This window comes from Diceros bicornis, chromosome 19 (assembly GCF_020826845.1).
Source record: "Diceros bicornis minor isolate mBicDic1 chromosome 19, mDicBic1.mat.cur, whole genome shotgun sequence".
In the NCBI taxonomy this organism is placed as follows: Eukaryota; Metazoa; Chordata; class Mammalia; order Perissodactyla; family Rhinocerotidae; genus Diceros; species Diceros bicornis.
This window is the reverse complement of record NC_080758.1, coordinates 25367033-25393732: the sequence shown is the minus strand read 5'-3', so window position 1 is coordinate 25393732 and position 26700 is coordinate 25367033. Positions and strand designations below refer to the sequence as shown.

Here is a 26700-nt window from a genome sequence, read left to right as displayed (position 1 = left end):
GGGCCTCAAACCCCTTCTTGGATATGAACCATAGACCAACCTAATTGGCAATCTTTGCATCCTTAATCTAAGTTCCTCTATCTGTTTGAACAACCACAGATCTAGCATCTCTACCCACTGTTGGGAAATTACCCCCAGTCATACAATAGGAACTTTATAAAGGAACTTAACTCCTCAAGTCAATTCCCATGTGTGAAGGAGACAGGGTAGGTGAAGAAAGGATTTGATTTGATTTGAATTGAATTAGGAAACCCTCTGTAGTAAATTCCAGGTTAGTCTAGAGTAAACTTGTTCCTCTCTTTCTTCTTCCATGCACCAAGTATATTTATGGTGGCATATTGGGCATGTGTGTTGGAGGGGTAGAGGGGGGGCAAGAACGTCTTTTGTTTTATCGGTAAAATCATCAAATGTTTATGTTCACTCCAGAAAGGAGTGTTCTGTGATGGCTTGCAGAGAGACAGTAGCTATTGCCAGCCCTCCCAGCTGGCTATGGGAATTGTAGACTCTGAGAGGTGGTGATGCCAGTCCTGATCTCAGTTCCCCTACATTAAACCCCGGGCCGCAGAAGCGGAGTGCGTGAACTTAACCACTATACCACCGGGCCAGCCCCTGGAAGCCTATTTTAATCTTTTGAGGCTTCTAAATAAAATCAGAAATACTGTACTGCTTCTTTAAAAGAAAATAATTAAATAATTAGAAATGCTAGCAGCCAAAGCCAAATCTGCCACTCCTCTCTCCTCTCCCACGGAACTTCCCTACTTCAACTCCCCCAAAATTCCTGACCTAAAATTAAGCAAGTGAAAATAAGTAAACTTTTGAAAAAATTTGGCATTGTAATGGCCATTCTTGGAAACTCTGTTTCAGGTGAGTCCACCTTAAGGGTCACCCTTCGAAGAGAGGATTCAAAACCTCTAATAATAGAATGCAGTCTTTAATTAATATGCAGAAACTTCTAAAAGCAAAGTTATTTCACATGCTATAAAATGATCCTTGGTAAATCAAAGCCTGTTTAAGTTTGTTGGTTTAAATAAAATAAATATGTTTTCAGAGTTATCAACATTGGATATGACACAGACCTGATATCTCTGTTATGCAGTTTGTCAGCAAAAATAGTAACTTAGAATAATAGCTGATTTTGATTAATGCCTCATGAGGTTTTTATAGACAATCTAAATATAATTGTTGAGGACAGGTAAACTAAATAGATGTAAAAAAGATAAAAGTGTTTGGAGAAACTTTTTAACAGTAATGATGTGTTATGGTGTATATATGTAAAACAACTTGAGATTATGGCTCACTGCTTTAATGTCACACAAAGTTTTTAAGAGCAATCTAAACATAATTGCTGAAAACAAATAATTTAGATAAATAAAAATGGGTAAGAGTTTTTGGGTGTAATAATTATGTTTTATGGTATATATGCTCAAAAAAATAGCTTCCAAAATCTTTTTGGTAACTTAAAACTTTAGAGTTTGCTAAATTAAGTTAAATGATAAAAATTTGTTGAGTATCAGGGTCATTTTCTTTTTTTGTGTGTGTGAGGAAGATCAGCCCTGAGCTAACATCCATGCCAATCCTCCTCTTTTTTTTTTGCTGAGGAAGACCGGCTCTGAGCTAACATCTATTGCCAATCCTCCTCCTTTTATTTTTCTCCCCAAAGCCCCAGTAGATCGTTGTATGTCATAGGTGCACATCCTCCTAGTTGCTGTATATGGGACGCGGCCTCAGCATGGCCGGAGAAGCGGTGCGTTGGTGCGTGCCCGGGATCCAAACCTGGGCCTCCAGTAGCGGAGCACGTGCACTTAACCGCTAAGCCACGGGGCCGGCCCCAGGGTCATTTTCAAGTAAGATAAAATACTAAAACATTATGGCTAAACATATCTAAGTTTATCTACTTTTGGCTTCTTATTACAGAGAAACTAAAAGGTGTTTTGGGTCTATTGCTAAAGGTATCTTGTGTTTTGTTAAAAGATTGTACTATAAAGTAACGTGTTTCTAAAATTATAAAAAATGTTTATAAACTTGCCAAGCCACAGACCGCTAATGTAAAAGACAGTTTATAATTGCTTACTTAGTTTTTACTTAGAAATTAAGATTTCTAAGGGTAAAAAATTCTAATATGTGATTAAGACTACTAGAAATTAATTTTAAAAAGTTTGTATTGAAGAAAAGTGAGATAGGTTTTCAGTAAAAAAGGTATAAAAAATAGAAATCTTTTTGTTTGTTTTGTTAAGAAAGATAAATTTGTCCTAAAGTACTAGGAGGAAAAGAAAGGGAAAACATATGACAAATTATGAATGTAAAAAGTAAGTGACAAAAGGTTTATAGAAGTAAAACCCTGAAGAGTTTTGTGCCTGGTCAAGCTGGTTAAAGTAAGCTGGTGGAAAATTAAAATTTGATCTTCTCTCTCTTAAAAGGAGAATTTTCTTAAACTTTGTGTCTGCTCTTGATAAAAGGCTTATGAAATGTTTGTTTTGTTTGTTTGTTTGCTTTTTTGCCTGTTTAAACTCTGCCTTCGACTGTTTCTCTTATCACTTTGATTGGATGGATAACTAAACATTATTTCATAGGGACCTATAATATTAGGTGGGTAAATGTTATTGCTATAAATGTTGAAAAATTATATAAGATTCCTAAAATTCTGATTGTCCTGGTTGTCAGTCATAAACCTAGTTATTATCTCAAAGTGTTCTATGTCACAGAAATAACCAAATTTCTTTGTCAAATGTCATTTTTAAGACTTTGGGCGTTTACAGACAGTTATTGTTTTACTCTGATGTCTTTACAAATACATTTAATCTTCGGAGAGATTCATGGAAAGAACTCTGACACTTACTCTAGAATATAGGTTTCTGATAAACTTTCAGATTATGCAACTGAGCTAAGTGAAAAATTACAGAACTGCAACGGAAAAACCAATGGCATCATGAAACAGCTAACAGAAGATCAAGAGTGGGTTACATAAAACTAAGTCAACTGAGAAAAATGATTATAATTTTTATGACTTTTTGTTTGAAATATTGCTCATTTTTTTGGTGTTTTGTTTTTTTCAGATTAAAGAAAAACTTATTCTCTTTTCTCTTAAGCTAACTATGACTTATAACAGTTTGGTAAATTATACCTTTGTAAGCAGAACTGAAACGTGTATCTTTTTCTCTCTAGCTGATCCCTCCAGAATTTGTAAACTCTTAGTAAGCAAATGTTCTTGTTTCATGGCAATATAGTTATTTGCATAAGTTCAATAAGAATCTGTTCTGCTTATAACAGGACACAATTGGAAACATTGGTTATATTACCAAAGTCTTTGACTGGAATATCCTATTTGAGAGAAACATACATGCACTCAGATATGACCAGACAGCTTTTGAGAGACAAAGACTGGACTTTATGGAATAAAGCCACTTGAAACTATTGGCCTGGTACCTTGTTTATAGCGTTCTAAACAGCAACCTTACTGGATAAGTAAGGAAGGTCACTTGTCTGGCAGGTGCCTAGAACCTCAATATTTTGGGGAAACTCAAAACAAGAGAGGAATTCACCCAGATCTATAGGTATTGCAGGCAGAGTCTGATGACAAGTCCTTGGCTTGGCTTTCCTGGCCTCGAGAGGCCTTTAAAGTTCAATCTGAGATTCCTTATAAAAAATTTCAGCAAAGCAGATTTAAAAGAGCCTATATGATCAACTGCTATTCTTGCTGTACTTATGTAAATAATTGGGCCAAGCTTACTAAAACTAGACTTATTTACAAACCAGTGAGGCTTAATTTCGCTATATTTTATTAAAAAATGAGGGTGATTTTAGAGAGAAAAATTATGTTTCAATAGAAACTATAATACACATTTGTGAATGTTGAATTCTGGTTCTGCTAATTGTCTTGAGGTTTTTATTATGTCTGTTAACTGAATTGAATCATGAATCCTTCTAGTCTCCTGAAATATCTGGCTAAATCTCTGAATTAACGTTTTCCATTTTTTCCATCCTTTTCATTTGGAATCATTGATTGAGAACTGAACCTGTCCCTTTTCCTGAAGCCTTACAAACTGAAGCTGGAGGACTTGATATAAACTTAAGAGAGATGCAGGTCTGTTGCTGTGTAAGCCACTCAGAAAGGTACCTGAATACCCAATAACATCATCAGAGACATTTCAAACTGAAAAAGGTGCTTTGACCCTGACTTCTAAAAATCTTGATTGGCTGCCCCTCTGGGCTCAAGAACTGGTTTATAATTTGCTCCAACCATTAACCTTGATTTTCTTTTTGTTTATCTAGAACTACTTCTTATTAAATACTTGGTTACTTACTTACACAATACAGGCCTAACATTGGGAGCCCACCTGCATCACCACCTTACTAAGAGACTGGTCCAATGAGATGGAACAACCTCACTGCTTATCAGCAGGTATCCCCAGAGGTACCAGATCCAAACTGGTTTTAGAACTGTTTTCTTGGATTCCCCAAGGGATTAAATCAATTTTTCAGGAACTGGTCAAATTTGGGTTGTCTATTCTTCTTATCCTCCTGGTCAGATACTTAATGTACCTTTAGATGCTGTTCCAAAACTGTTGAACAAGGTACAAAAGTTCTAATAATACAAAATGTCAACCTGAAGCCAGGAACAAAAAATATTTCCAAATGAGTGCTAAACAGTCTCATTCCTCTAACTGGGACCTACACCCTGATTCAGCAGGAAGTAGCTAGATCAGTCATCACCACAAATCCCTCAAGATTGAGGAATAAACATAAAATAGGGGGGAATTGATGCCAGTCCTGATATCAGTTCCCCTACATTAAACCCAGCATATATCAGGTTAAAACCAAAAGCACTCATCCTCTTTTCCTGCTTCTCAAAGTTACATTCATATGTAAATATCACGTTTCTTCAAAACCTTTGTATCTCTGAACTTCACAAGGCAAATAGAAGTTACAAATTGTTAAAAGCCCAGTGTGAGGCCACCTGAAGTTTTGGCTAATTACAAGTTCTTGAGGTTTGTTATAGGAAAACTGATATCCAGAAAATAGCAAGAAGCTAGAGCTTCCCAGACCTCAACTCCTTGGCTTCCTGGTGCCAGAATCCACCATCCACCACGGAGACAGACAACGAAGGACACCCACCTGTGGATTCCCTTATCTCACCATCCTCCTCCCTGCCAGCAGCCTCACAAGGCCAAATGCAGGCTGGTGGGAAAGCACCGAATAGCAAGGCCACAGGCTTCCCCTCCCTACAAGCAGCCACATTCCTCGCAACCTTTAAAGCCCCTTGCCTCCTATCTTTTGGGGAGATGAGACAAATTTGAGGGCTCACTCTCATCTCCAGGCTGATGTGACCCAAAATAAAAACACTTTCCTTGCCATCAGCCTAGTGTTTCAGTTTTTATTTGGCCCCTCTTGTGTGGCAGGTAAAAGAACCTGTGATTGTGGCACCAGAAACAGTGGCACCGCCTAACAGTAATGATGATGCTGCTGATGATTGTGCCTTCTTCCTGTCTGGGGAGCCCAGCAAATAGCTTTATTCCTTTGGCCCCTGAAAGCTTTCACACCTTCCAGAGCTCTTCTTTAGAATTCCTGGACCCAACAGCTGCATAGACTATCATAAAAAAAAAAAAAACAAAAAGACTACTAGAAAAATTAACATGATGATGATGATGATAAAAAATAACCTTCCCAAGTCACCTGATTTGCTGAGATCACATTTACAAGCCATTGGGTGAGCTGATTCCTCCCCAAATCGAAAAGTAGAATCTTGTGACATTGGGAAAAAGTTTATTTCTCCTCTTTTTCTCTCTCATTACTTATCACAATATTTATCAACATCTGGAATTCTGCATAATGTATGCATGTTAGAGGTTGCAAAGGTAAAACAGATGAGGCCTGAGGGGAAGGGTGGGCAGTGCAGCCACTAGGGAGCTGGGAAATAAAGAGAAGAGGTGGACTTGATGAGGGGAAAGGAACACTGAATTCACTGATGGGCCAAGGGCTACTCCTTTGGAATCCAAAGGCAGCCTCGGTTTCCTAGTTTTGAATGATCTGGAATTAGTTGATCTCTGTCTGACAGAAGCCCTGCAGGAAGGCCCAGCTGTACTGGAGCACCCCAAGTAACCCTCAGTAATTCCATCCTCCAGAATCATGGAGCCCCTGTACTCACTGATGCCTCTGGAGGGCCCTGAAACATGTCCTCTCTCCAGGATGTCTCTGAGGTTGTTTCCTGCCTTTTGCCAGGGACCCAGGACTGTTGCTCACTTCTGAGGCCTGTGTGATCTGTGGTTATCATAATATCATGCTAACAGTGACTACCGATTGAGCAAGTACTTGATCCCAGGATGATACCCAGGCTCCCAAATTTGCTTGAGGTAGGTATTATTGTAAATAAGGGAACTGGGCCTTGGAGATGCTAACTATCACACCTAGATCTCATGCCTCAGCGCTGAAATTCATACCCAGCCCACCTCATCCCAAAGCCTATGCCCTTAACCACTAGGCCACTGAAAGCCAGACATAGGGGATTCTGTCTGCCTAGAGCCTCCACCTTGCAGGAAACTCAGCTCCAAGGTCTTTCCCCCTTTTCTTTTCTCTGTTGTTTTCCTGCAACCTGGTGCCATCTCTGTCTTCTCCACCACAGCAGGACTCTTGAAATTGCCAGGGACGGCAACTCAGTTCAAACGGCCTACAGGAAAAAAGGGAACTTTTTCGTTGTTGTTGTTCACGGCACTAAAAAGTCCAGAGGATAGATCTAGTTAGTATAAAGCATGGCTAGATTCAGGTCCTCTGGAATGTGTCACTCTGTCTCTCAATTCTGTGTTGGCGTCACCTTCTGGCAGGCTTCCCCTCCTGGGGGCAAGGAAGCAGCTCTAGGCTCACCTTCCTGCCAAGCCTGACAGCCCTACTGAAGAGAGTGTCTTTTCTCCATTTTCAGGACAGGCAGGTCTCTTTCACAGTTGCCACCTGCAGTGCCACAGGCACAGGGGCAAATCTGCTATGGATCAGCAGCATAGGCATCACCTGGGACCTTCTTAGAAATGCGAATTCTAGGGCCCCATCCCAGACCTACTGAGTCAGAAGCTCTGGGGGGTGGGCCCAGCGAGCTGTGTTTCAACAAGCCATCCAGGTGGTTCTGATGCACACTCAAGTATAAGAACCACTGGGTTAAGGAACAGGCTTTGGTGGGGATACATATAAACCAGCAATTAGTAGAAGAGCAGGCACAGGTCCCCACGGAGAGACACGCTGAGGCAGGGCATTCTGTTGGACATCTTGTAGGTGTATGTTCCCATCTACCTCTCTTTACCTCTCCCTTGTAATAGGGCAAGTATGAGAACAACTGTGAAGGGGGGCAATCAGACTATCAGGGTGCTAGGCACTGTGAATTTAGGTACTGACTATTTACAGGGGTTGTCAGGAAAAGCCCATTGCCCAGCACTTGGGGACCTTTGGGACCCTTGGGAGGTCATAACTCCACCAGCCACGGAAAGGACGCTAGTAGACCTGGGGGAATCTGGGTCCAAGCACAGCCCCCACTGGGTCCAGGCATCCCAGGGTAAGCTTCTGGCATCACTGTTGGACAATTATCTCTTTTGCACCAAACCACATTTCTAGTAAAAGTCCTAAAGTTTGGGGGTTGAGTCTGGACCAACTTGAGCCATGTGCCTGTCCTTGAGCCAGTTTGGAGAGTTGATCAATGAGGAACTTATTGAAGCTGATTGATGAGTCCTATTCACATAAGCATCCCTGCCTGCCTCCATCACTTCAAGCTGATTTCCTAGCCTTGTCCCCTGGGGTAGTTCTAAGTGGGTCTCAGGGATCAGAATCTGGATTCCTGAGGTTTCCTGCAATCTCAGGCCCCCAAAGCAGAGCTGACTTCTGCCAGCTACCTCCTGTAGTTCTCACCGGCATAAACAGGCCCCCCCCAACCCCTCCTGGGTTTTAGTCCATGCTACCTCAAGCCCTCCAAGCTCCTCATTACTTGTCCCCAGCAGGACTTGAAAAGGGATCCCAACACCTCTAGCCTAGCAGGGCCCTCCCACCACCGCCTGCCACAGAGGTGGGCAGAGGGGCTTGGTAGGCAGGAAAGAGCTCTGACCGGGAGGCAGGCAGGACACCTGGATCTGCAAATGACTTTGGACGTCACTTAAGCTCTCTGGGCCTCCATTTCTCCATATGTAAATGCTGGATTTGGCTCTACAGATGCTCTAAGGTCCTTCCAAGTTCTAAGATCCTATAATTTTCTCAAGTGTTGTCTAATTTTCTAAGTATTCTAAATTTCCTGCCCTCAAAACAGCTCCATCTCACCCACTGGTGCCTGACACAGCCCTTAAAACTTGACATAAAACTCTTCATATATGATGTCATTGACCTTCAAAATAACCATCTGAGGTAGGTATTTCTGTCCCTGCCCCAAGCCATATGGTGAGTTAGCAGACCCAGGTCTTGTTGATCCTCCAGTTTTCAGCCCTTCACACCTCTGTCACACCACGGGCCACTAAATGTAACTCAAGAGTTCTGCTTGACACCATGTCTTTAGAACTTAATGTAAGCCCTGACTCAGTGCACTTCAAAAAATAATTAGATCAAACAAGGGCTTCTTTGTAGCACTCAGATGCATTTGCACTCAAATAGTACAAGAGGTGGAATTACAATGGCAGATATAGCCAAGGGTGTGCCAAGCATGATGCCATGGACTTACGGATAGGAAAGCTAATCTGTGAGGAAGGGTCAGCCTCAACCTCCATCTCCTGACGTTCCCCTGTTTCTTCAGCTCAACTCAACTCTGAAGAAGGAAGAAATACTAAAGAGAGCCCCAGCCCCAACCCACTACCTCTGTCAAATCATCATGCCTTGGGCCGGCCCCGTGGCTTAGCGGTTAAGTGTGCGCACTCCGCTGCTGGCGGCCCGGGTTCGGATCCCAGGCGTGCACAGAAGCACCGCTTCTCCGGCCATGCTGAGGCTGCGTCCCACATACAGCAACTAGCAGGATGTGCAACTATGACATGCAACTATCTACTGGGGCTTTTGGGGGAAAAAAAGGAGGAGGATTGGCAATAGATGTTAGCTCAGAGCCGGTCTTCCTCAGCAAAAAAAAGAGGAGGATTAGCATGGATGTTAGCTCAGGGCTGATCTTCATCACAAAAAAAAAAAATCATGCCTTAAGTGGAACAATCTTCAGTTAAACACTCCCCCCATTTGTCTCACATGAAAGCATGGCCCTGGACTCAGAACAACCGGAGCTGGAGTCCAGGCATCACCACTTACTGTATGATCTTGGCTCAGGCCACTTGACCTCTCGCAACCTCTGCTCACTAATAACATGGGAGTAATACCATCACCTCATAGCCAGAGGCTAAGAATACAAAAAGGAACAAGCCACAAGTATGGACTATTCAGTCAAGTAGGAACATTTCAGGAGTCTGTGCAGCTCAAGAATTAAAAGTAAGGTCTCATCCTGGTGTTCAAAGCCTCTTTCCTGTCCTCCAGAACACCTTTCTAGCCCTCTATCTCATAGCTCCTCCTATATAAGAGCCAAACCCCCTGCCCCCTAACTCACTCTTGCTTAAGCTGTTCTGCTGATTGGAATGCCCTTGCCTTCAATTCCTATCAAAAATCTTCAGTTCTTTCAAAATCCATTTCAAGTACCACCTCTTCCTTGCTGCCTTTTTCCTACTGCTGCCAGGCACTGGATTCTGAATCTAGGGAAAGGGAAGTGCCAACAGATGGGAAATCTGTTCATGTGCCTGCCGTCTCCCTCTAGCTTGAGATTCCCAGCAGGCTGGGGTTAGGTCTGAAACATCCCAGCATCCCAATCAGGCCTTCCATTCAGTGGATGACCCTTGGAAGAGTCTCTGGTTACCTTCCCAGGTGGGTTGTTTCTCTTTGATTTCCAAGACCAGAACAACTACAAAGAAATCAACTACAAAGCACCTAGCACCCAGCAGGTGCTCAATAAATAACAGTGCCCCAAGGAGCGCTGGATCAATCTAAAGTAGAAATGGGGAGATAAAGAAAATACGAATTGGAACACCAAAAATAAGGTAGAGGAAATAAATACAAACAGGGATTACAATAAATATAAATGGGTCAAATTCACCTATTAAATGACAGTCTTAGGTTGGGTTAAAAAACAGGCTGTTTACAAGACACACATGAAGAGATAAGACTTCTCCCTTCACTTTACCCATCCTTTCAAGCCCAAGGATTTGCCTGCAGCCTTTATCACTCCACACTGCAGACAACTGCTTGTCTTCATCAGCACATGACTATTACCCCTTGCTCATGCCATGTTTTGTTGGTAGTGGATTATCTATATAATAAAGGCTCAAAATTCTTTTAGGCACCAAAATCTTTATTTACCCACTTTCCTGCTCTCTTTTAACATTATAAACATCATACATAAACATTATAGAACAAATTACTCTCTTTTTGATCCAGGGTTGTGATGGGAACCATCATGTTACAATGTGGTGGCAGATCTATGCCTGCTTTTATGTTTCTCTGGGCCTTCTCAACCTCTGGCTGTCATTTTTCTTATCCTTTCTTGACTATCCCTTAACAGTACATTCTAACCCCTGTAAAATAGGGACTGAAAGTACCAAGCTCATTGTTCTGAGGTTTAAGAGAATGTCCAGCACTAAGCCAAGCTCTTAGGAACATTCAAACTCCAACAGTTCCTCCCTGCCCTCTGATATAGGTCCTTCTCATCTGTCATGGGCTGAGGAACCAGTGAACCTGTAAGCCAAGAACATGAGTATAAAGTCCATAAGCCAGGTGAGGGCCCAGAAGGTAAAGTGGATGGGCTGCTGACTTCCAGCCTAAAAAAGGACTGACTGACTGAGCAGTTCCAAAACCCCTGAGCTCATGGTTCCCTGCGGTTATCTCCCGTGTACCTCCATCGTGACCAGGGCTTGAAGAAGGGCTTCTCAATTCCCCCTGCCAAACTTAGAAAAGTATGAGGGGTGCAGCGGAGGCCAAAGACTGAGTGACCACCCCCAGGGAGTTGATGGGGGACATTAACAAAGCAAGCTCAAAGTTGGTGCCTTTGTTCTTGGGGAGGAGACATGGGATCCGGGCCAGGGCAGCAGCTGGAAGGCTAAGGGCAGCCCTGATTCAGTAGCGGTAGTGATCAGGCTTGAAGGGGCCATCACGGGACACGCCCAGGTACTGGGCTTGCTTCTCAGTCAGCTTGGTCAGCTTCACGTTCAACTTGCCCAGGTGGGCTTCAGCCACTGCTTCATCCAGCTGGGGAGAAACACAGGAAGACCTGCAATCAGTGCCATGCTCTGGGACCCCTTACCTGCATCTAGCTGCCAACAGAGGTCAGAACTGTTCTGTTGTGGTATCTGCCATGTGTGTTACGCATACCATCTCATTCTGTCCTCACAGCCAACCTCAGTGGACGTGTTGCTTTTGGCTGCCCAGTTCCCTTTGCTCAAGAGGGAACCATGCTACATCCTCCCCTCCAAGTAGCCCCAGTAGGACCACCAATTACATATCCTTCCTCACCATCCACCAACCCAAGCAGCTAACCAACAAGCTTCCCTGGAATTTATCCATGGACAGGACATATTTTCCATGACAAGTAGAGACAGGCTCTCCAATTCCACTGGGATTCCTAAACAGGGAGGGTGTCAGTCTCACCTCACCAGTAGCAAGTCAATTTGACAAATGAAGTGAATGTAGAGAAAAAATGAGCCAAGAGACAAAGAAAGACAGCTCTGACATTGAATCCCTGGATCCAGTGTCCTCCATTAAATAGCCAATAGAGCTCCTTTTTAGATTAAACTGGTTGTGGTTGTTTTTAAATATGTCCTTAAATTCTTTGTCTATAAATTCATAGTACTCCTTCCCTCAAGAGATGGAGCCTAATTCCTCACTCCTTGAGTTACTCACTTCTAATGAACAGAATAAAGCAGAAGTGATGGTGCATGACTTGGAGACTAGGTCCTAAAAGGCATGCAGCTTCCTCCTTGGCTCTCCCCCTGGAGAAGAAGGCCAGCTGCCATCTCATGAGGACACTTAAGCAGCCCTATGCAGACACCCATGTGGCAAGGAACTGAGACCTCCTGCCAACAGTGATGTCAAGTGGATCTTCCAGCTCCAGTGAAGCCTCAGCTGACTGCAGCCCTGGCTGACTTTTTGACTGTAACCTCATGAAGGCCTCGAGTCAGGACCTAACCAAGCTAAGCTGCTCTCAAATTCCTGACCCACAAAAACTAAAATAACAGATGTTTATTGTTTTAAGGGAATAAGTCTGGGGGTTAAATTGCTATACAGCAAGATAACTAATACACTGGTTCAAACAGGGTTTCTATCTGCCACTTGCCACCAAAAGGATCCAGATTAATAAAAAATTGCCATCTCCTTTTACAAATGAGGAAATCAAGGTTCAGAAAGGTGGAATGACTTGCTCAAGGTTAGTTAATGACCACAGGTAGTTAATGACAGAGCTGGGATTTGAACCAGGTCCATCTGGCTCCAAAGTCCCAAAATTGTCTCAAGATCCCAACTTATGGCCTCCACGGCAGCTTTGAAGAGCCAGAACAGAAACCAAGGAGGACAGAGGCTGGGGTTAGACAAGGCCAATTTCTAAGTCTCAGCAGTGCTGAAACGCATAAAAGGGGTCTGAAAAGAAGGGCAAGTGGTTGCACTTAGAGAAGGGGCTCTCACTTTCTCAGCTTCTAGCTCTGGGCGGTGCCTCTCTCTACTCTTAGGGCCCCATGTCCCAGCCCATGATGGCATGATAGCCTTGACTACAGCCCAGCCCAGAGAGCTTTACATTCCCAAGTGGTTTCATATCTACCGTCTCACCAGAGCCTCACAAACAACCCTAAGGAGGAGGGCAGGATTTATTCTTCTATTTAACAGATAAAGAAACTGGGGAGAGGCAGGCAAAGGCAGGAGCAGAACCCAAGTCCACATCAGTTCTGGAGGCAGAATGAAAGTCTCCAAATCCCAGAGTACACTGAATCCTCCCTTCGCTTGACTGGGCCTAGCCCAGAACACCCTTCCTTCTCCCGGCACTGCATCCAGAAGGCAGTGTGTCATAACGGTTAACAACTTGCACAGACAGAGCTGGGTTCTACTCTGGCCTAATAATACTTGACAGCTGTGGGGGCAGGTCAATCTCTGAACCTTAGTTTCCTCATTTGTAGTATGGATCTCTCACTGTTACAAAGATCAGTGCTATTCAGAGTGGTTGGTGCAAGTAGGTACCTTAATAAATGGTGGCTGGTCTGTCATTGTAGTTTATCAAGGTACCTAATCCCTCACTCACACGTTGCACGTGAGGCATGAAGCCTGTCCCCAATCCATGTCTTGGCAGCGATGGAGGAAGGAAGTCAGATTGGGGCCAGGTGCTGGGGTAGGAGATGAGATGTTTGCCTTTTCACTTCCAACTCTGGCATCATTTCAAAGGCCTGCTCAATTTTCACCATATTCACAGCCATATTTCCTCCAGTTGGGATCAGATGGAGCTCAAGTGAGACTTTTTTAACCCCACAACAAACCTGGGACCCGGCAGGCTGTACAGAACCTCCAGATAGTCCTGGAGGCCCTTATGAGTAAAATATCTAGTCTGCAAGAGAGTACCTAAGGAAGACTAGCGGGAAAGGAGTTGGCTGGCTCTGGGGACAGACACCCCAGGCCTTGAGTGGACACCCAGCCCTCTTCTTACTTTTTATGAGTTGCCAGAACCAGCTTTTCAAGGGCTGGGAGGGGTTGTATGGAGACTCCATCACAGCCTCTCCAGTAGCCAAAGGCTGGAAGAGTAAAACCTACTCCTTATATTTAGCTGATAAGGAAACAGGCCCAGATAGGCTAAGGAGCAAAGCCAAGTTCACCCATGACACTGGCAAAAAGAGCCAGGACTAAAACAGAGCAATTCTGACCCCTGCGGGGGAGCATGTTGCATGGGGTGTTAGGATGAGCGCTGGATTTGACGTCAGAGAACCTCATTGTCATGGTAACCCTGACCACACACCCATAACATGTCAGGGGCCATGCTCAGTGTGTTAGTGGCATCATCTCATTCCAAGGCCACAGTCCTGCAGCCTATAGGCTGCATTCGGCTTACGGACATGTCCAAGTTGACCTACCTGGTTATTTTTAAAAACTGCAATGAGTTACCTACATATAAAAATTGAATATTTCATACAAAGATCTTGATATCTGGCTTTTCCTGAAATGTCCAGAGCCCTAATCCAATGGGCCCAGATTCTAGGTTGATGACAGGCAGCCAACCCCTTCAGCTGAGGCATGTGTTCTTCAACAGCCCACTTCACTCATTTACCTGCCCAATCCCTGTGGGCATGTGCATTTGTGACCCCCGATCTAAGGAAATCCTCACAATCCTTAAAGGAGGTACTATCACCCTCATTTTACAGGTAAGGAAATAGAGGCATAGAGAAGTTAAGTAACTTGCCCCAATCATACAGCTTCTAGGTGGTAAGGCCGAGATTTAAACCTGGGTGTATTTCACACCAAAGCCCATGCTCCTCTCACCACCCAGTCCTGCCACTCCAAGGTGTCATTCCCTGCATTGGGCCTCAGTTTCCTCTTCTGTTAAATGGAGAGAATGATTTGTGCCCTGTAGAGGATGCTGTGAGGACCTCTAAGAGGGTAGAGAGGTGAGCACTTTATAAATTCTGGCAAGCCCTGTGTGGAGAGCCCAGCGTTGGACACACGACCCTTGGCCTGTGGTGGAGGTGGGAACCCACCTTCTTGGGCAGGAAGTAGACCCCAATAGAGTACTTGTCTGGGTGGGTCCACAGCTCGATCTGCGCCAGCACCTGGTTGGTGAAGGAGTTGCTCATCACAAAGCTGGGGTGGCCCATGGCGCAGCCCAGGTTGACCAGCCGGCCCTCAGCCAGCAAGATGATACGGCGCCCATTCTTCAGCCAGTAGCGATCCACCTGCAAGTGGGCAGAGCAGTGGTGAGGGCTGGCAGGGCACTGCTCCCAGTGTCCACCCTGCCTCATCCGACCCAGTTGTCCAGCAGGCCTCCCTACCTCCAACAGTGTCCAGGAAGGGCCTGGCACACACAATTAGTAATAAGAGCCAATATTATTAAGCAACTCTAAATTGCAGACCTCATAGGTCTCCTGGGAGAATATAATGAGCTGACACATGTAAAGCACTTGACAGATGGCTTAGCACATACAAAGTACTTGGTAAATATTAGTTAATGTTGTTATTAGTATTGCCATCTGCCCTGGGCTAAGAGCATACACATAACTATATACATATACACACACATACCTATAAATGTGTATATTCATACATACACAAATATATAATTATCACATTTAATCCTAATAACAACCCTATGATTTAAGTACTATTATGCCCATTTCACAGATAAAGAAACTGAAGTTTAAAGGGTTAAGTCATTTGTCCAGAGCCACATACTACGAAGTGGCTGCAGTTCGGCCTCGGACAGTGTGAGGACAGATCCCATGTTCTCAATCCCCATGCTTAGGAAAAGCTGAACGCAGCAGCCCTCAATGTTAGCTGCACATCAGAACCATCTTGGGAGCTTTAAAAAATGGGGGTGCCTTGGCCTCACTCTGAGATTCCGATTCAAGTGGCCCTGAATCCAGGCCCTCTTCCTCCCCATCCCACTGCCCAGGTTGCCAGAGCCTCCCCAGCTGCGCTCCTTGGCGGCCAGCCCACAAGCACGGCCCCCGTCAGCCCTCCATCCCCCCACCCTGCTGGCAGGGCTGGGGATTCTCACCTGAGGCTTGATGTTCACCTTCTGCACAGCGTTCTCATTCAGCCACTTGACATCAATCTCCACGTCAAAGTGTCCAATGTTACACACAATGGCATCATCCTTCATCTGCTCAAAGTGCCTGTGGGGAGCCCAAGCCCATGGGAGACTGTCAGGGACAAAGAGCAGCCCCAAGCCTGCCCCCTGCCTCGCTGCCCAGGATCCGCCCACCTGGTACCTACCGGCCGAGGATGATGTCAATACAACCCGTGGAGGTGACAAAGATGTTGCCTTCCTGACAGGCCTCATCCATGGTGGTCACCTCATAGCCTGTGAAGAGACAGTGGCCATGGGTCATCTAGGGTGGCCTGGCCCCTCCTCTGGCCCCAGTGGCTGACAGCCAACCCTCGCCCTGTCGTACCCTCCATGGCAGCCTGCAGTGCGTTGATGGGGTCGATCTCCGTGATGATGACGCGGGCCCCAAAACCCCTCAGGGCCTGGGCACAGCCCTTGCCCACGTCGCCATAGCCCGCTACCACCGCCACCTTGCCCGCAATCATCACGTCTGTGGCCCGCTTGATGCCATCTATGAGGGACTCTCGGCAGCCATAGAGGTTGTCAAACTTGCTCTGAAAGGAGAGGGGGCAAAGGGGTGATGTGGGCAGGCAAAGCCCTGGGGCCTAAGACCCACTCTTACCATTTTGGCCTGGTGGGCCTTGGGCTGATCACCTCCTGTGACTTCTCCCCACCAGCTAATGCCCTCATGTGCCCCTTACCCTGATCAGCCCCAAGACCTTCCTCCTAGCCTTTCTCTGCTGGTCCAGAAAGCTTCCTGAGGATCAATTACTAGGAGAGATTGCTCAGTCAAAGAATCTGCTCCACTTTAACGCTGTTGATGCCCAGCTCTGAGGCTCACTGCGCAGTTCTCTCCCTCTTCAATGCACTCCTTACGCTCAGTCTACAACCCCTCCCTCCCACCAAATAAGGGCTTCATGTGCCTAGCCTTAGCCTTCCCAGGGTCCCCTCTCCAGGGGTCTACTCCTGAGCTGCACTGGGAGCCAAGGGCTGGAGCTGTCACTATCCCACAGGCTCACCTTGGTGACGGAGTCATTGACGTTAATGGCAGGCACCTTCAGAATCCCGTTGGCCATCATCTTGTATAGGTTGTGGACCCCCGTCGTGGTCTCCTCAGAGATGCCTCGGATGCCTTAACAAGAGGGGAGGGGATGAGCCTCAGGCCAGGAAGGGGCTGCCCGAAGGATGGGGGCCTCTGGGATGAGGCCCCAAGAGGCTACACCTGAACTCAGCCAAACTCCTCATCTTTGCCCCCTAAAGCCACTCCTCTTTCTGGGTTCCCATCTCTGTGACTGTGACTGATACCACAGTCCACCCAATCACCCAGGCCAGCATGAGGGAGGAGTCACCACCACCACCAGTCCTAGTCATTCTACCTCCCAACCACTCCTGACTCTCCATTCCCACTGCACTGCCCTGGTCCCTGCCACCATCAGCTCTTGCCTGATCTCCCAGCCACAACCCATCCTCCACACAGCACACATTTTTAACACGTATATTTGAAATAAATCTTTTCAAAACCCTTCAATTACTTCCCTTTGCTCTCAAGATCAAGCCAGACTCTTTTCTCTTGGCCTATTAAGTCCTCACACATCTGGTCCTCATTAAAGCTCTAGCAACAACCTCCCTTCCTTTCTGTTTCCTCAATAGTCAGCCCTTTCCTGCCTCAGGACCGTGTACCCACTGCCTCCCTTCCCCGCACTTTCTTCTCTGCCCTGCTTTTAACAAAGCTGACTCCTTTCCCAGAGGTTTCCAGCCCGTCTTATGCTTGCCCTTGGACCGTCATCTCAGGCAGGCCTCCCCCAGCCGCCCTACCCCCACCATCAGAAGTCAGGAAGCCACGCCCCAGCACGCCTACAGGAGCCTGCTGTCCTCCCATCTTCCATAGAATCTGCTGCTCGAGGCACTGGGAGTCCTGCCAGACCTGCTGCTTTTACATGGGCAAGCAGGTACTCCTCATCTGTTTCTAAACTGCCAGCACTCAGCCCACCACCTGCCCTACTCACCCGACAGGAGCTGCGGGTACTTGGTGTGGACAAGGTTGGTGAGGTCACCGCCATCGTCCAGAATCATGTTGAGGGGGCCATCCTTGAAGTACAGCGTCTGCTCAATGCACCACACGTACTCCTCATCTGTTTCACCCTTCCAGGCATACACTGGAGGGTGAGTGGCACATCAAGAACTGCCTTCCCCACTGGCACCTGCTCCAGGGAACTACCTGGAGCAGAGCCAATACTATCTCCTTCCTAATTCCCATCCCCAGCCACCTCCAGCCCCTCTGAGGACTCAGCAGTGTGAAGAACACAACTGGGAGCCAGAGAGATCTGAGTTCAAATCCTGGCCCTGTACTCGCCAGCTGTATGACTTTGGGCAAATCACTTCACCTCTCTGAGCCTCAGTTTCCTCATCTGTAAATGGGGCTCACAATAGAATGGGTTAAGTCAGACGGAGGCCAAGTACAGTCCCCCAGATTTAAGTATCTGGATATAATTATTTCCTTTCCCACTCCTTTCTGCTTGGGCCCCAAGGACTGGGGCATCAACGCACAGTGCCTATAGTGGGGAGTGGGGTGCTGCAGAGGCAGGGCACCACTCAGGTGGACCCACAAGGCAAGATCCACAGTTCATTCTTCACTGAAAATACTTGAGAGCACAGCAGTCTCTGTGGTGGTTGGCCTCAGGCAAAGTCTGGCCAAAAATTACTAACGGCAGCTACTACGCATGGAGAACTTTCTCTGTGCCAGACATTACTCTCACTGCTTCATGCCCCATCTCATTTTTCCTCACAGAAACCCTGTCAGGCAGGCATTACCATCATCATCATTTACAGATGCCCAGAGAAGAGCTAAGACGTGCCCAGGTCACTCAGCATGGCATTTCAGAGCAGACCTCAGAATCCAGGACTCCTGACTACCAGCCCAGGCTCTTCTCATCATATGGTATGACTGGGACACAGGTATAGGGCTCCTATGAACCTCCTGTGAGCAAAGGACACCAGCCAAGCAGGGGCAGCTGCCCCGGCCCCTAACTGGAGCAGACAATGGTCTTGATAAAAAAGCCGTTCCCAGAAAAGGGCGATGAAGCCCAACCAAGGCTGAGGAGTGGGAGACATGCCTATCTAGCCCTGGTCAGTCTCTAGAGGGGTCCTTCGGACCCTTTCCCCTCCACCTGAGGTTGGCTAGGACTCAGGAATGTCCTATTTAATCACCGTCGGAGCTAACCACTCCCCTCCCCAGGCCCAGGCAGACATGTGGATATTCTCTAGCAGCTTACAAAGTCCCTCTTTAGTCCTGGTCCCCCCACAGTCTCCTAGACCATCAGACCCAAGGCACAGATCTCTGGGGATCTTTTTCTGCCCAGTGTCCCTCCCCAACTCTTAGAAACAGACCCACATCCTTCTTTAAGGAACTTAAGTTCTTTTCTTTAAAGAACTATCCCTCCTCTCCATCATGTGGTTCCAAATCATAAGATCCCACCCTTTCGTGGTCACATGACCTGAGCTGGGCCAATAAGGACCTCCCACAGGATTTGAGATGACCAGTAGGACAAAACAGCTCTTTCCTATGGGTCACTAGGTTAGGATTCTGTGGCCATGACTCCTCTCCCCTGTGGTAGGGAAGCCTGTTGCTGTAGGAGTCCGTGAAGCAAACAAGGAGAAGCAGAGGCCCTTCATGTGGTCCCACATCCTCAAGCAGCAAGCAGGACCCACCTGGAATGCCAGCCTTGGCAATGGCAGCCGCTGCATGGTCCTGGGTAGAGAAGATGTTGCAGCTGGACCACTGCACCTGGAAGAGCCAGCAAGACAGAACCGTGGTCGCAGATGGCTCAGCAGCACCAAGGCCCATGGACAGGGATAAGGAAAAGCCCTGGAGCTAAGGGTGAGAGGCTCGGGACCTAGGCCCAGCCCGCTCTGCGACCATAGGCTGGGGACCCTGGTGAGCTGATGGGAGCCAGAGCAGTGACAAGACCTGACTTCCGTTTTAAAACATCACTCTGGTGCTCTGTGGAAGGGAAAGGGCTCCACAAGGAAGCAAGAGGACAAGTGAAGAAGCTGTTGTAAGTACACACAAGAAATGCAACAGTAGCAGTGGAGGTGATGACGGGTATATTTTGAAGGCTGAGCCGACGGGATTTGCTGCAGAATTAGTTGTTGGAGTTTGAGAGTCAGGGATGACTCCAGGTTCTTGTACTGAAACAACCTGGAAGGCTAGAGTTTCCTTTTGCTTACCTGGGGAAGACTGCGGGAGGAGGAGGGTTAGGAAATCATGAGTTTGTTTGCACATGGTGAGACCGAGATGTCTATTACATCTCCAAGTGGGGATGACACATCAGTTGCCTGATATACAAGTCTGGAGTTCCTGGGAGAAGTCCAGGCTAGTACATGTATTTGGGAGGCATCATCATATACACAGTGTTTAAAGCCATAAAATGATACCACCCAGAGTGTGGACGTTGAAAAGAAAGAAGGGGTCCAAGGACTAAACCCCAGTGTGTACTCTGTTAGTTTTGGCTGCTCTGCCCAGCCAGCTCCTTAGGAAACCATCTTGCTCTGAGACTCCCAGAGCCAGAAGAAGAGCTGTCAATCACTGGTACACATGACCCTGGCTGAACCAATCAGAGCACACCATCCCTCAGGCAGCCAGGATTGGCCCAAGGCAAGCACATGACCCTGGGAGGGCCAATGAGAGCCAGTCCTTAGTTGACCCAATAGGACTCTGGGGTTGAGCTTTTCCCACCAGGGCTTCACTGTCAGGAGCTGTGACTTAAGGGCAGACAGACGCTGTCTTCCCAATCAGGGAGAAAATGTGCAGAAGTCACCACAAAGGGTGGAGACCCTGTGACAAGGCTGGAGCCCCTGCTGGGCCCGAGGGGGCACCACATTGGACTTCCCTGCCCCACAGAACAGCTTCTGGCCTCACCTCAGCACCCAGGGCGACGAGGGTCTCAATGAGGACGGCCGTCTGCACGGTCATGTGCAGGCAGCCTGCGATGCGGGTGCCCTTCAGTGGCTTGGAGGCCGAGTACATCTCCCGCATGCGCATCAGGCCTGGCATCTCGTTCTCTGCAATGTCCATGGCCTTACGTCCCCAGGAGGCCAGGCTGATGTCAGCTGCAGGGGCAGGATGGATGCGAGTTCTGTGAGGCACCTCATCCCACCAACCAGGAAGCACCACCACTCGTCACTCATCCACTTATGGACTTGACACACCAGGCCCAGCAATCTGCTCACCGCACCTTCCCACTCATGCAACCAGGATTTATGGAGCTGGGGCAGTCAAAAAAGAAAGACCTGGTCCCTGCCTAACCGCAGCTTACAGCCTTGTGGGAGAACACGTTTCATCAAAGAATCACACAGGTACACGAAAATTACAACACAAGTAAGTGCCTTCGTGAAAAACAGCTATCAGCCTACATATACCTCCCACAACCCTTTCTGCTGCCACCTCCCAACCTCTCGTTCCCTAAAGATTGCAGCTCCTGGCTCTCTATCTTCCAAGTCATCACTCCTGGTACCTTCAATACTCATCAATGATGTTATCTAACACCTTGCACTCAACACACTTCCTTGATCTCCTTGAAGATATGAAAATCCTTCTTCCCCACTCCTAATGTTTCTTTCCAATGGAGGCAACACATCTGTGTAACTAACACTCTTGGCCTCTCTCTGCCCCGGGGAGGTAGAGTGACCCGCCTGATTAGTCAACTTGAGAGGAATACACTGGCCATATGCTCAGTTGAGCTCTCCCTTCTTTTGCAAGCCAGCAGCAGCCAGCCTGCCTCCAGGAAGCATGTTCTTCCACAGAGACCTACTCAGGCCCAGCTTACCTGTAACTAGTGGGTAACTGCTCAGTTTGGGGTTCAGTTAGCAGGACCACTGGGCTTGGACACTAATCTACATAATCTGGCCTCGATGTCATTAGGAATGAAAGTTCAATTTTGGCCTCTATCTGCCACCCCAAATGTCTCAAATTTGTCCAAATTCTCAGGCAGGAAAGGATACTATTATGAGCTCTCTCACTATCTCAATACTCTTCCCTCTAATAGTCTAACCCTCCCTCCCCTGCCACACTAGCCCATTCCTAAGGTCAGTCCCTAGGTCAGTGTTCGCAAGCTTCCCCGATACAAGTCATCCGGCAAGCTTGTAAATCTCCCCTGGAAAATCAGATTCAGTAGGTCTAGGATGGGGCCTGGGACTCCTGGTGATTTTTATCTTTAGGGAAAATTAGATCCTGCCGATCATGAAGGGGGGTATGGGCGGGAGGGAAAGGAATGTAGAGAATTTAATACAGTAATAACAAATAAACCAACTAAGTCACTCTGCTTCCTACTGTACATCTAAGCAATTTCAGAGATGAAATGTCCTCCCCCGATGGGAGGGACTTCTCCCACTGTGCCTCAACACACACCCTCTCCCCCATCCCCCAGCCCCACTCAGTCCACCTTTTGACAGGCCATCACCTATGACACTCTCCCTTGGAAATCTTGATTTCAAGCAACCGACTCTGGCCATGACCCATCTTTCCAATCCTCTCCCTCTAGAGCCCCAAACTCCAAGGCCAACCTGGATGGTGGCAGCCAGTCAGGTCAGAACCTCTAAGCCATTAAACCTACCGATATCCACTGTCCCTCACCACACCCCCTTCATGTTCTCAACTTCTTCCTCCACAGTTTGAGATCCCACTGTCCCCTCCACCCTCTTGTCCTCTGAACTCTCCTTGGCAAAACTCCCACCCTGGTTAAACCTAACCCTGCACTGCACCCAAGCCACTGAGGCCAAGAGGAGGAAAATCACACCAAGAGGTCTCATTTATTAAGACCACAAATCTCAAGGGACACTTCAGCAATCCTATGACATTTTCTTAGTCAATCTACTCTCCAAACCTCTAATACCTTTCCTCATCAACTGATGACCTCACTTCAGGATTCACTGAGAAGAATTCAGAACTATGCCACTTTTCCTCCATGGACTCTACTAGTTCTCATCTGTAGCTACAGACCGGGCATTCTTTAGTTACAATAGACCAGCTGTCCCTGCTCCCTGGGGCCTGATCCCGTATCCTTTCACCTCCTGAGGACTTCACTACTCCATTGAAACTGCTCTTCTCAAGGTCTCTGAAGACCCACCTGATGCCCACATCTAATGGTCAATCATCTGTGTTCATGTTTCTCCCTGAGACACTGATCCCACTAATGTCCCCCTCGTTCTGAGACCTTTTCTTTACTTGGCTACTATGCCTGTCTTTCCGTGGATTTCCTCCTACCCCTCTGGCTCCTCCTCATATAACTGACTAGTGTTTGGAAGCCCTCAGGCCTCCATCATCCCCCTCTTTGACTCTCACCAGCTGAGCTCATCCCACTTTATGGCTATAAATACCTTCTCCACAGCAATGACTCCCACATATTTATCTTCAGCCCAAACTTCTCCCCTGAATTCGAGACTCATGTAATCCAAGTGCCTACTCAGCACCTCCACTTGGATGCCCAACTGGATATTATGTGTCAAGTTTGAACCCTCGTGACTCCTTGCGCCACCCCACCAAACTTGTTACTTCCCCAATCTTCCCATTTTAGGAAATGAAACCAGCATTCGACCAGGTGCTCTGGCCAAAAACTTACAAGATGTCTTGATTCCTCTATTTCCCTTTCACCCCGTCAGCATGCTGTTGGCTCAACATCCCAAATATGTAAGCAATCCAACCACATCTCCCCACTGTCATCTAAACCACTTCTCACTTGGACTGCTGAAGCAGCCTCCTCACTGCTCTTCCTGCTCCCACATGCTGTTCTCCCACAGAACCCAGAGGAAGGGAGCTTTTTAAAATTTAATTTATATCATCTCCACTCTTCTACTAAAGTAAAAAACATACAAACCAACCAACTTCCAGTGGCTTCCCCTTACCCATAAATAAAATCCTAACTCCTCACATGGCCTTTAGGGCCCTACCCCCATGACTGCCCACCCTTCCCCCAATCTCTCCATCCTCTTCTCCCCCTCACTAGCTCAGCCTCATGAACCTCCTTACTGTCTTCAGACAAGCTAAACTCATTCCCACCTCAAAACATGGAACAGGAAAGATCTTAGTATATTGTTGCTGGAGGAACAGAGAGTGCGCCAGGGTGAAGCTAGTAGAGGGAGTGAAATGAGGAGTCAGGATTTTATTCCTAATGAGGTGGGAAGCCTACAGAGTTTAAGGGGAATATCATGACCAGATCTGTTTTTGAAAAGACTCCTTTGGCTGCTGCATGGATCTGTGGAGCCAAAGACCGAGGGAGATCTGTGAGGAGGGAGCCCAGAACTGGGGTGGTGGCTGTGGAGACAGAGAAGCGGGCAGATCTCCTCACTTATAAATTGGAGACCATAATACGACATTATCTGTATATGCATGTCTGGTCCACCCTCAATCTTGAGTCGCCTTTGTAGCTCCAGTGCCCAGCCCAGAGCCTGGCAGAGAGAAAGGGTCAACAAATGTTTACTGACCAGATGTGTTGTTAGGACTGAATGAGAGAAGGTGCATGAAAGGGGCTGGCATAGGACAGGGGTGGCAAAAAAATAAAGAAAATTTGAACCTAGCCCAACTCCCAGCATTTCCCAACAAGCAAAGGGCCCAGAGAGGGCTTTGCCCCAGGTTCCATAGCCAGTCAATGGTGGCCAGGCTGGGCTAGAGCCAGAAGACCTTCTCAAGGCTCCTGGGAGGGGCCCAGCAGTAGTGGACAATGGCTTCTGTCCTATCCTGCTAAGCTCCACCCCCTCCACTACCACCTGTCCCTCTAGCTATAAATAACTCCTTCACTGCCCTCAGGACAGCTATGCCAGCCCCAGCGTTTTCTGTGGGTCTCTCAACTCCAAGAGCATAGGAGGGTCTGGGGCTCCAAACTCTGGGGCTTTTGGTGCCCAGGGAAACTGAGGACTGCAGAGGTTGCAGGAACACCTGCCCCAGGACAAGCCAAGAGGAATGGCAAGACCCTCTCTGAGCCTCAGTTTCTTCATCTGTAAAGTGGGAATAATCATCCCTAACCTTGCTATGAGTCCTGAGGATTAAAGAAGATGCCATATGGCCAAAGTGTGGCACAGTATGCCCTCCTTGATGGGGGCTTCCTTCCTCCCACCTACCCCACCAAGCTCCTCCTCTTCCAAATGCAGCCTTCTTTCCTCCCACACAACTCAGTGCCCTCAACCCTGACCCAATGATCTCTCCACAGTGTGACAAGCCCCCATTCCAGCTCTGCCACTGATGTGACCGTGACTTAACCTTTCTGCACTTCAGTTTCATCATCCACACAATGGGGACAACAGTCTACTCTGGACACTACTTGATAAGCTACTAATTTGATTATCACACAATCTTTGCAAGTCACTTCCTATTAGGGCCTCAGTTTCTTCCTCTGTATAACGGGATAAAGTCCATCTCCAAAAATTATTCTGTAAACACATGCAAATCACCAGATACACAGCAAGTGCTCCCTAAATGTTGATGCCTTTCTCCAGGTTTAATGGTGTCTTGACGTTACTTAAAAACTGCCAGCCAGCCTGAACTGGACTTTGCTGAAAGCTCATTAGGGTTGTTCCAAGTGTGTTCACTTGTATACAGTGGTGAAAAGGTGTGCTCAGAAGCCTACCTGGCCAGGGTTCATATCCTGCTCCAACACTGTAAGATCATGGGCAAGTTACCTTTATTGCTGTGTCTCAGTATACTCTTCTTAAAATAAGCAAGTAACAGTCCCTACCCTAAAGAGCCGAGAGAATAAAATTAATTAATCTATAATAAAGGTAGAAGGTGGTGCCCATGCCACAGTAAACGCCCAATAAGCGTTTAACTATCCATAGGACAGCAGGAAGGATTTTTCTAACCGCTCCAAATTTTCTCCGAGATTCTCAGCACGACGGTCACCGCTGGTCAGGCAGGTGAACCCAGAAGTTGAGCAACGAGCCCAAAGTCCCCGGAAAGCTGGACCAGTGCCGGCCCCGCCTCAGGCTCGCGCTCCAGGCCTCTCCTCACACCCTTCGGGCTCCAGTGCCCTGGCCCTCCCTGGAAGAGGCCCAGGGAGGGGTGGGCCCTTCTCAGGGACCACCCAGCCGGCCAAAGGGGTGGTCCCGGCCCAGGAAGCAGGATCTGAGCCTCCTAGTGCAGGTCCCGGCAGGACCCAGCCGTCCCACGCCGCGGCCAGGTGCGCACTCCCCGCCTGCCTCCGCCGCGGCCGGAACACGCCGCCAGTTCTCGGCTCTGCAGTCCGCCCCGAAGCAACTGGTCTCGCGGGGCACGCCGGGACGTGTAGTCCGCGGCCGCCTTGACGACCCGCTCGCCGCGGCACGAGAACTCCAACCCCCAGGCGGCCTCGCGCGACCAGGATCGCGCCGAGCGGGAGATTCGAGGGGTCCTGAGCGCCCCAGATTGGCCCCGCGGCCGCCGCCCGACAAGCCGCCGGCGGGCGCGGAGCAGACGCCGCCGGCTGCACGTCCTGGAACTCACCGACTTTGTAGGGCAGTTTGTCCGACATGCCGGCGGCGCTTCTGCACGGAGTGACGGACACAGGCGAAGAGGGCCGGGCCTCAAGCCGATGACGCGCAACGGACGACCCGCGTGGCGCAGGCATCTGCGCGTGGCGCCCGCGCCTTTAATACCTTCCTCCGTTTTGCATATTCAGGAGTCCCGGGGAGCTGAGCCGTCCGGGGCGGGGCCAACGCACGGGGGCGGGGCCGGAACGGTCTTGGATTCCTGCTGACAAGTGACTAGACTTTATCTCGTACCTTCCTCAGACCTTCAGCTCCGGGTCGCGACCAGAGCTCGGCCTAGGCCTGAGAGCGAACCCGCGGCCGTTCTTTCTTTCACTTGTTCAGCCAGTGAATCCGATGTCAAAACCGAGTGGAACTGAAATTCCAACCAGTTCACTTGCCTGAGCCTCAATTTCCTCATCTGCAAAACGGGCCGAGTGATA

The 26700-nt window shown here is 47.9% G+C and overlaps 1 protein-coding gene across 1 annotated transcript; it reads right to left on the bottom strand.

Moving 5' to 3' along the window:
- Window positions 1-10309: 10309 nt before the first annotated feature.
- On the bottom strand, window positions 10310-26348 carry LOC131418513 (adenosylhomocysteinase-like). The gene is made up of 10 exons (XM_058562878.1): window positions 26235-26348; window positions 20685-20875; window positions 19475-19550; window positions 17773-17922; window positions 16786-16898; window positions 16113-16320; window positions 15934-16021; window positions 15716-15833; window positions 14700-14894; window positions 10310-11223 (listed from the first exon to the last, which is right to left on the bottom strand). Exons 1-10 carry the CDS (start codon window positions 26260-26262, stop codon window positions 11092-11094), a joined length of 1299 nt encoding a protein of 432 aa, XP_058418861.1. The 5' UTR covers window positions 26263-26348; the 3' UTR covers window positions 10310-11091.
- Between the last annotated feature and the right edge of the window lie 352 nt (window positions 26349-26700).

What these genes read in the sequence shown, in the direction of transcription:
- LOC131418513 (XM_058562878.1), bottom strand. Translation starts at nt 26,262, where the DNA reads ATGTCGGACAAACTGCCCTACAAAGTCG. An exon ending in TCAATGACTCCGTCACCAAG is followed by an intron (nt 16,321 to 16,785) that starts GTGAGCCTGTGG and finishes CTCTCCTTTCAG; the next exon opens with AGCAAGTTTGACAACCTCTA. An exon ending in ACTGCAGGCTGCCATGGAGG is followed by an intron (nt 16,022 to 16,112) that starts GTACGACAGGGC and finishes GTCTCTTCACAG; the next exon opens with GCTATGAGGTGACCACCATG.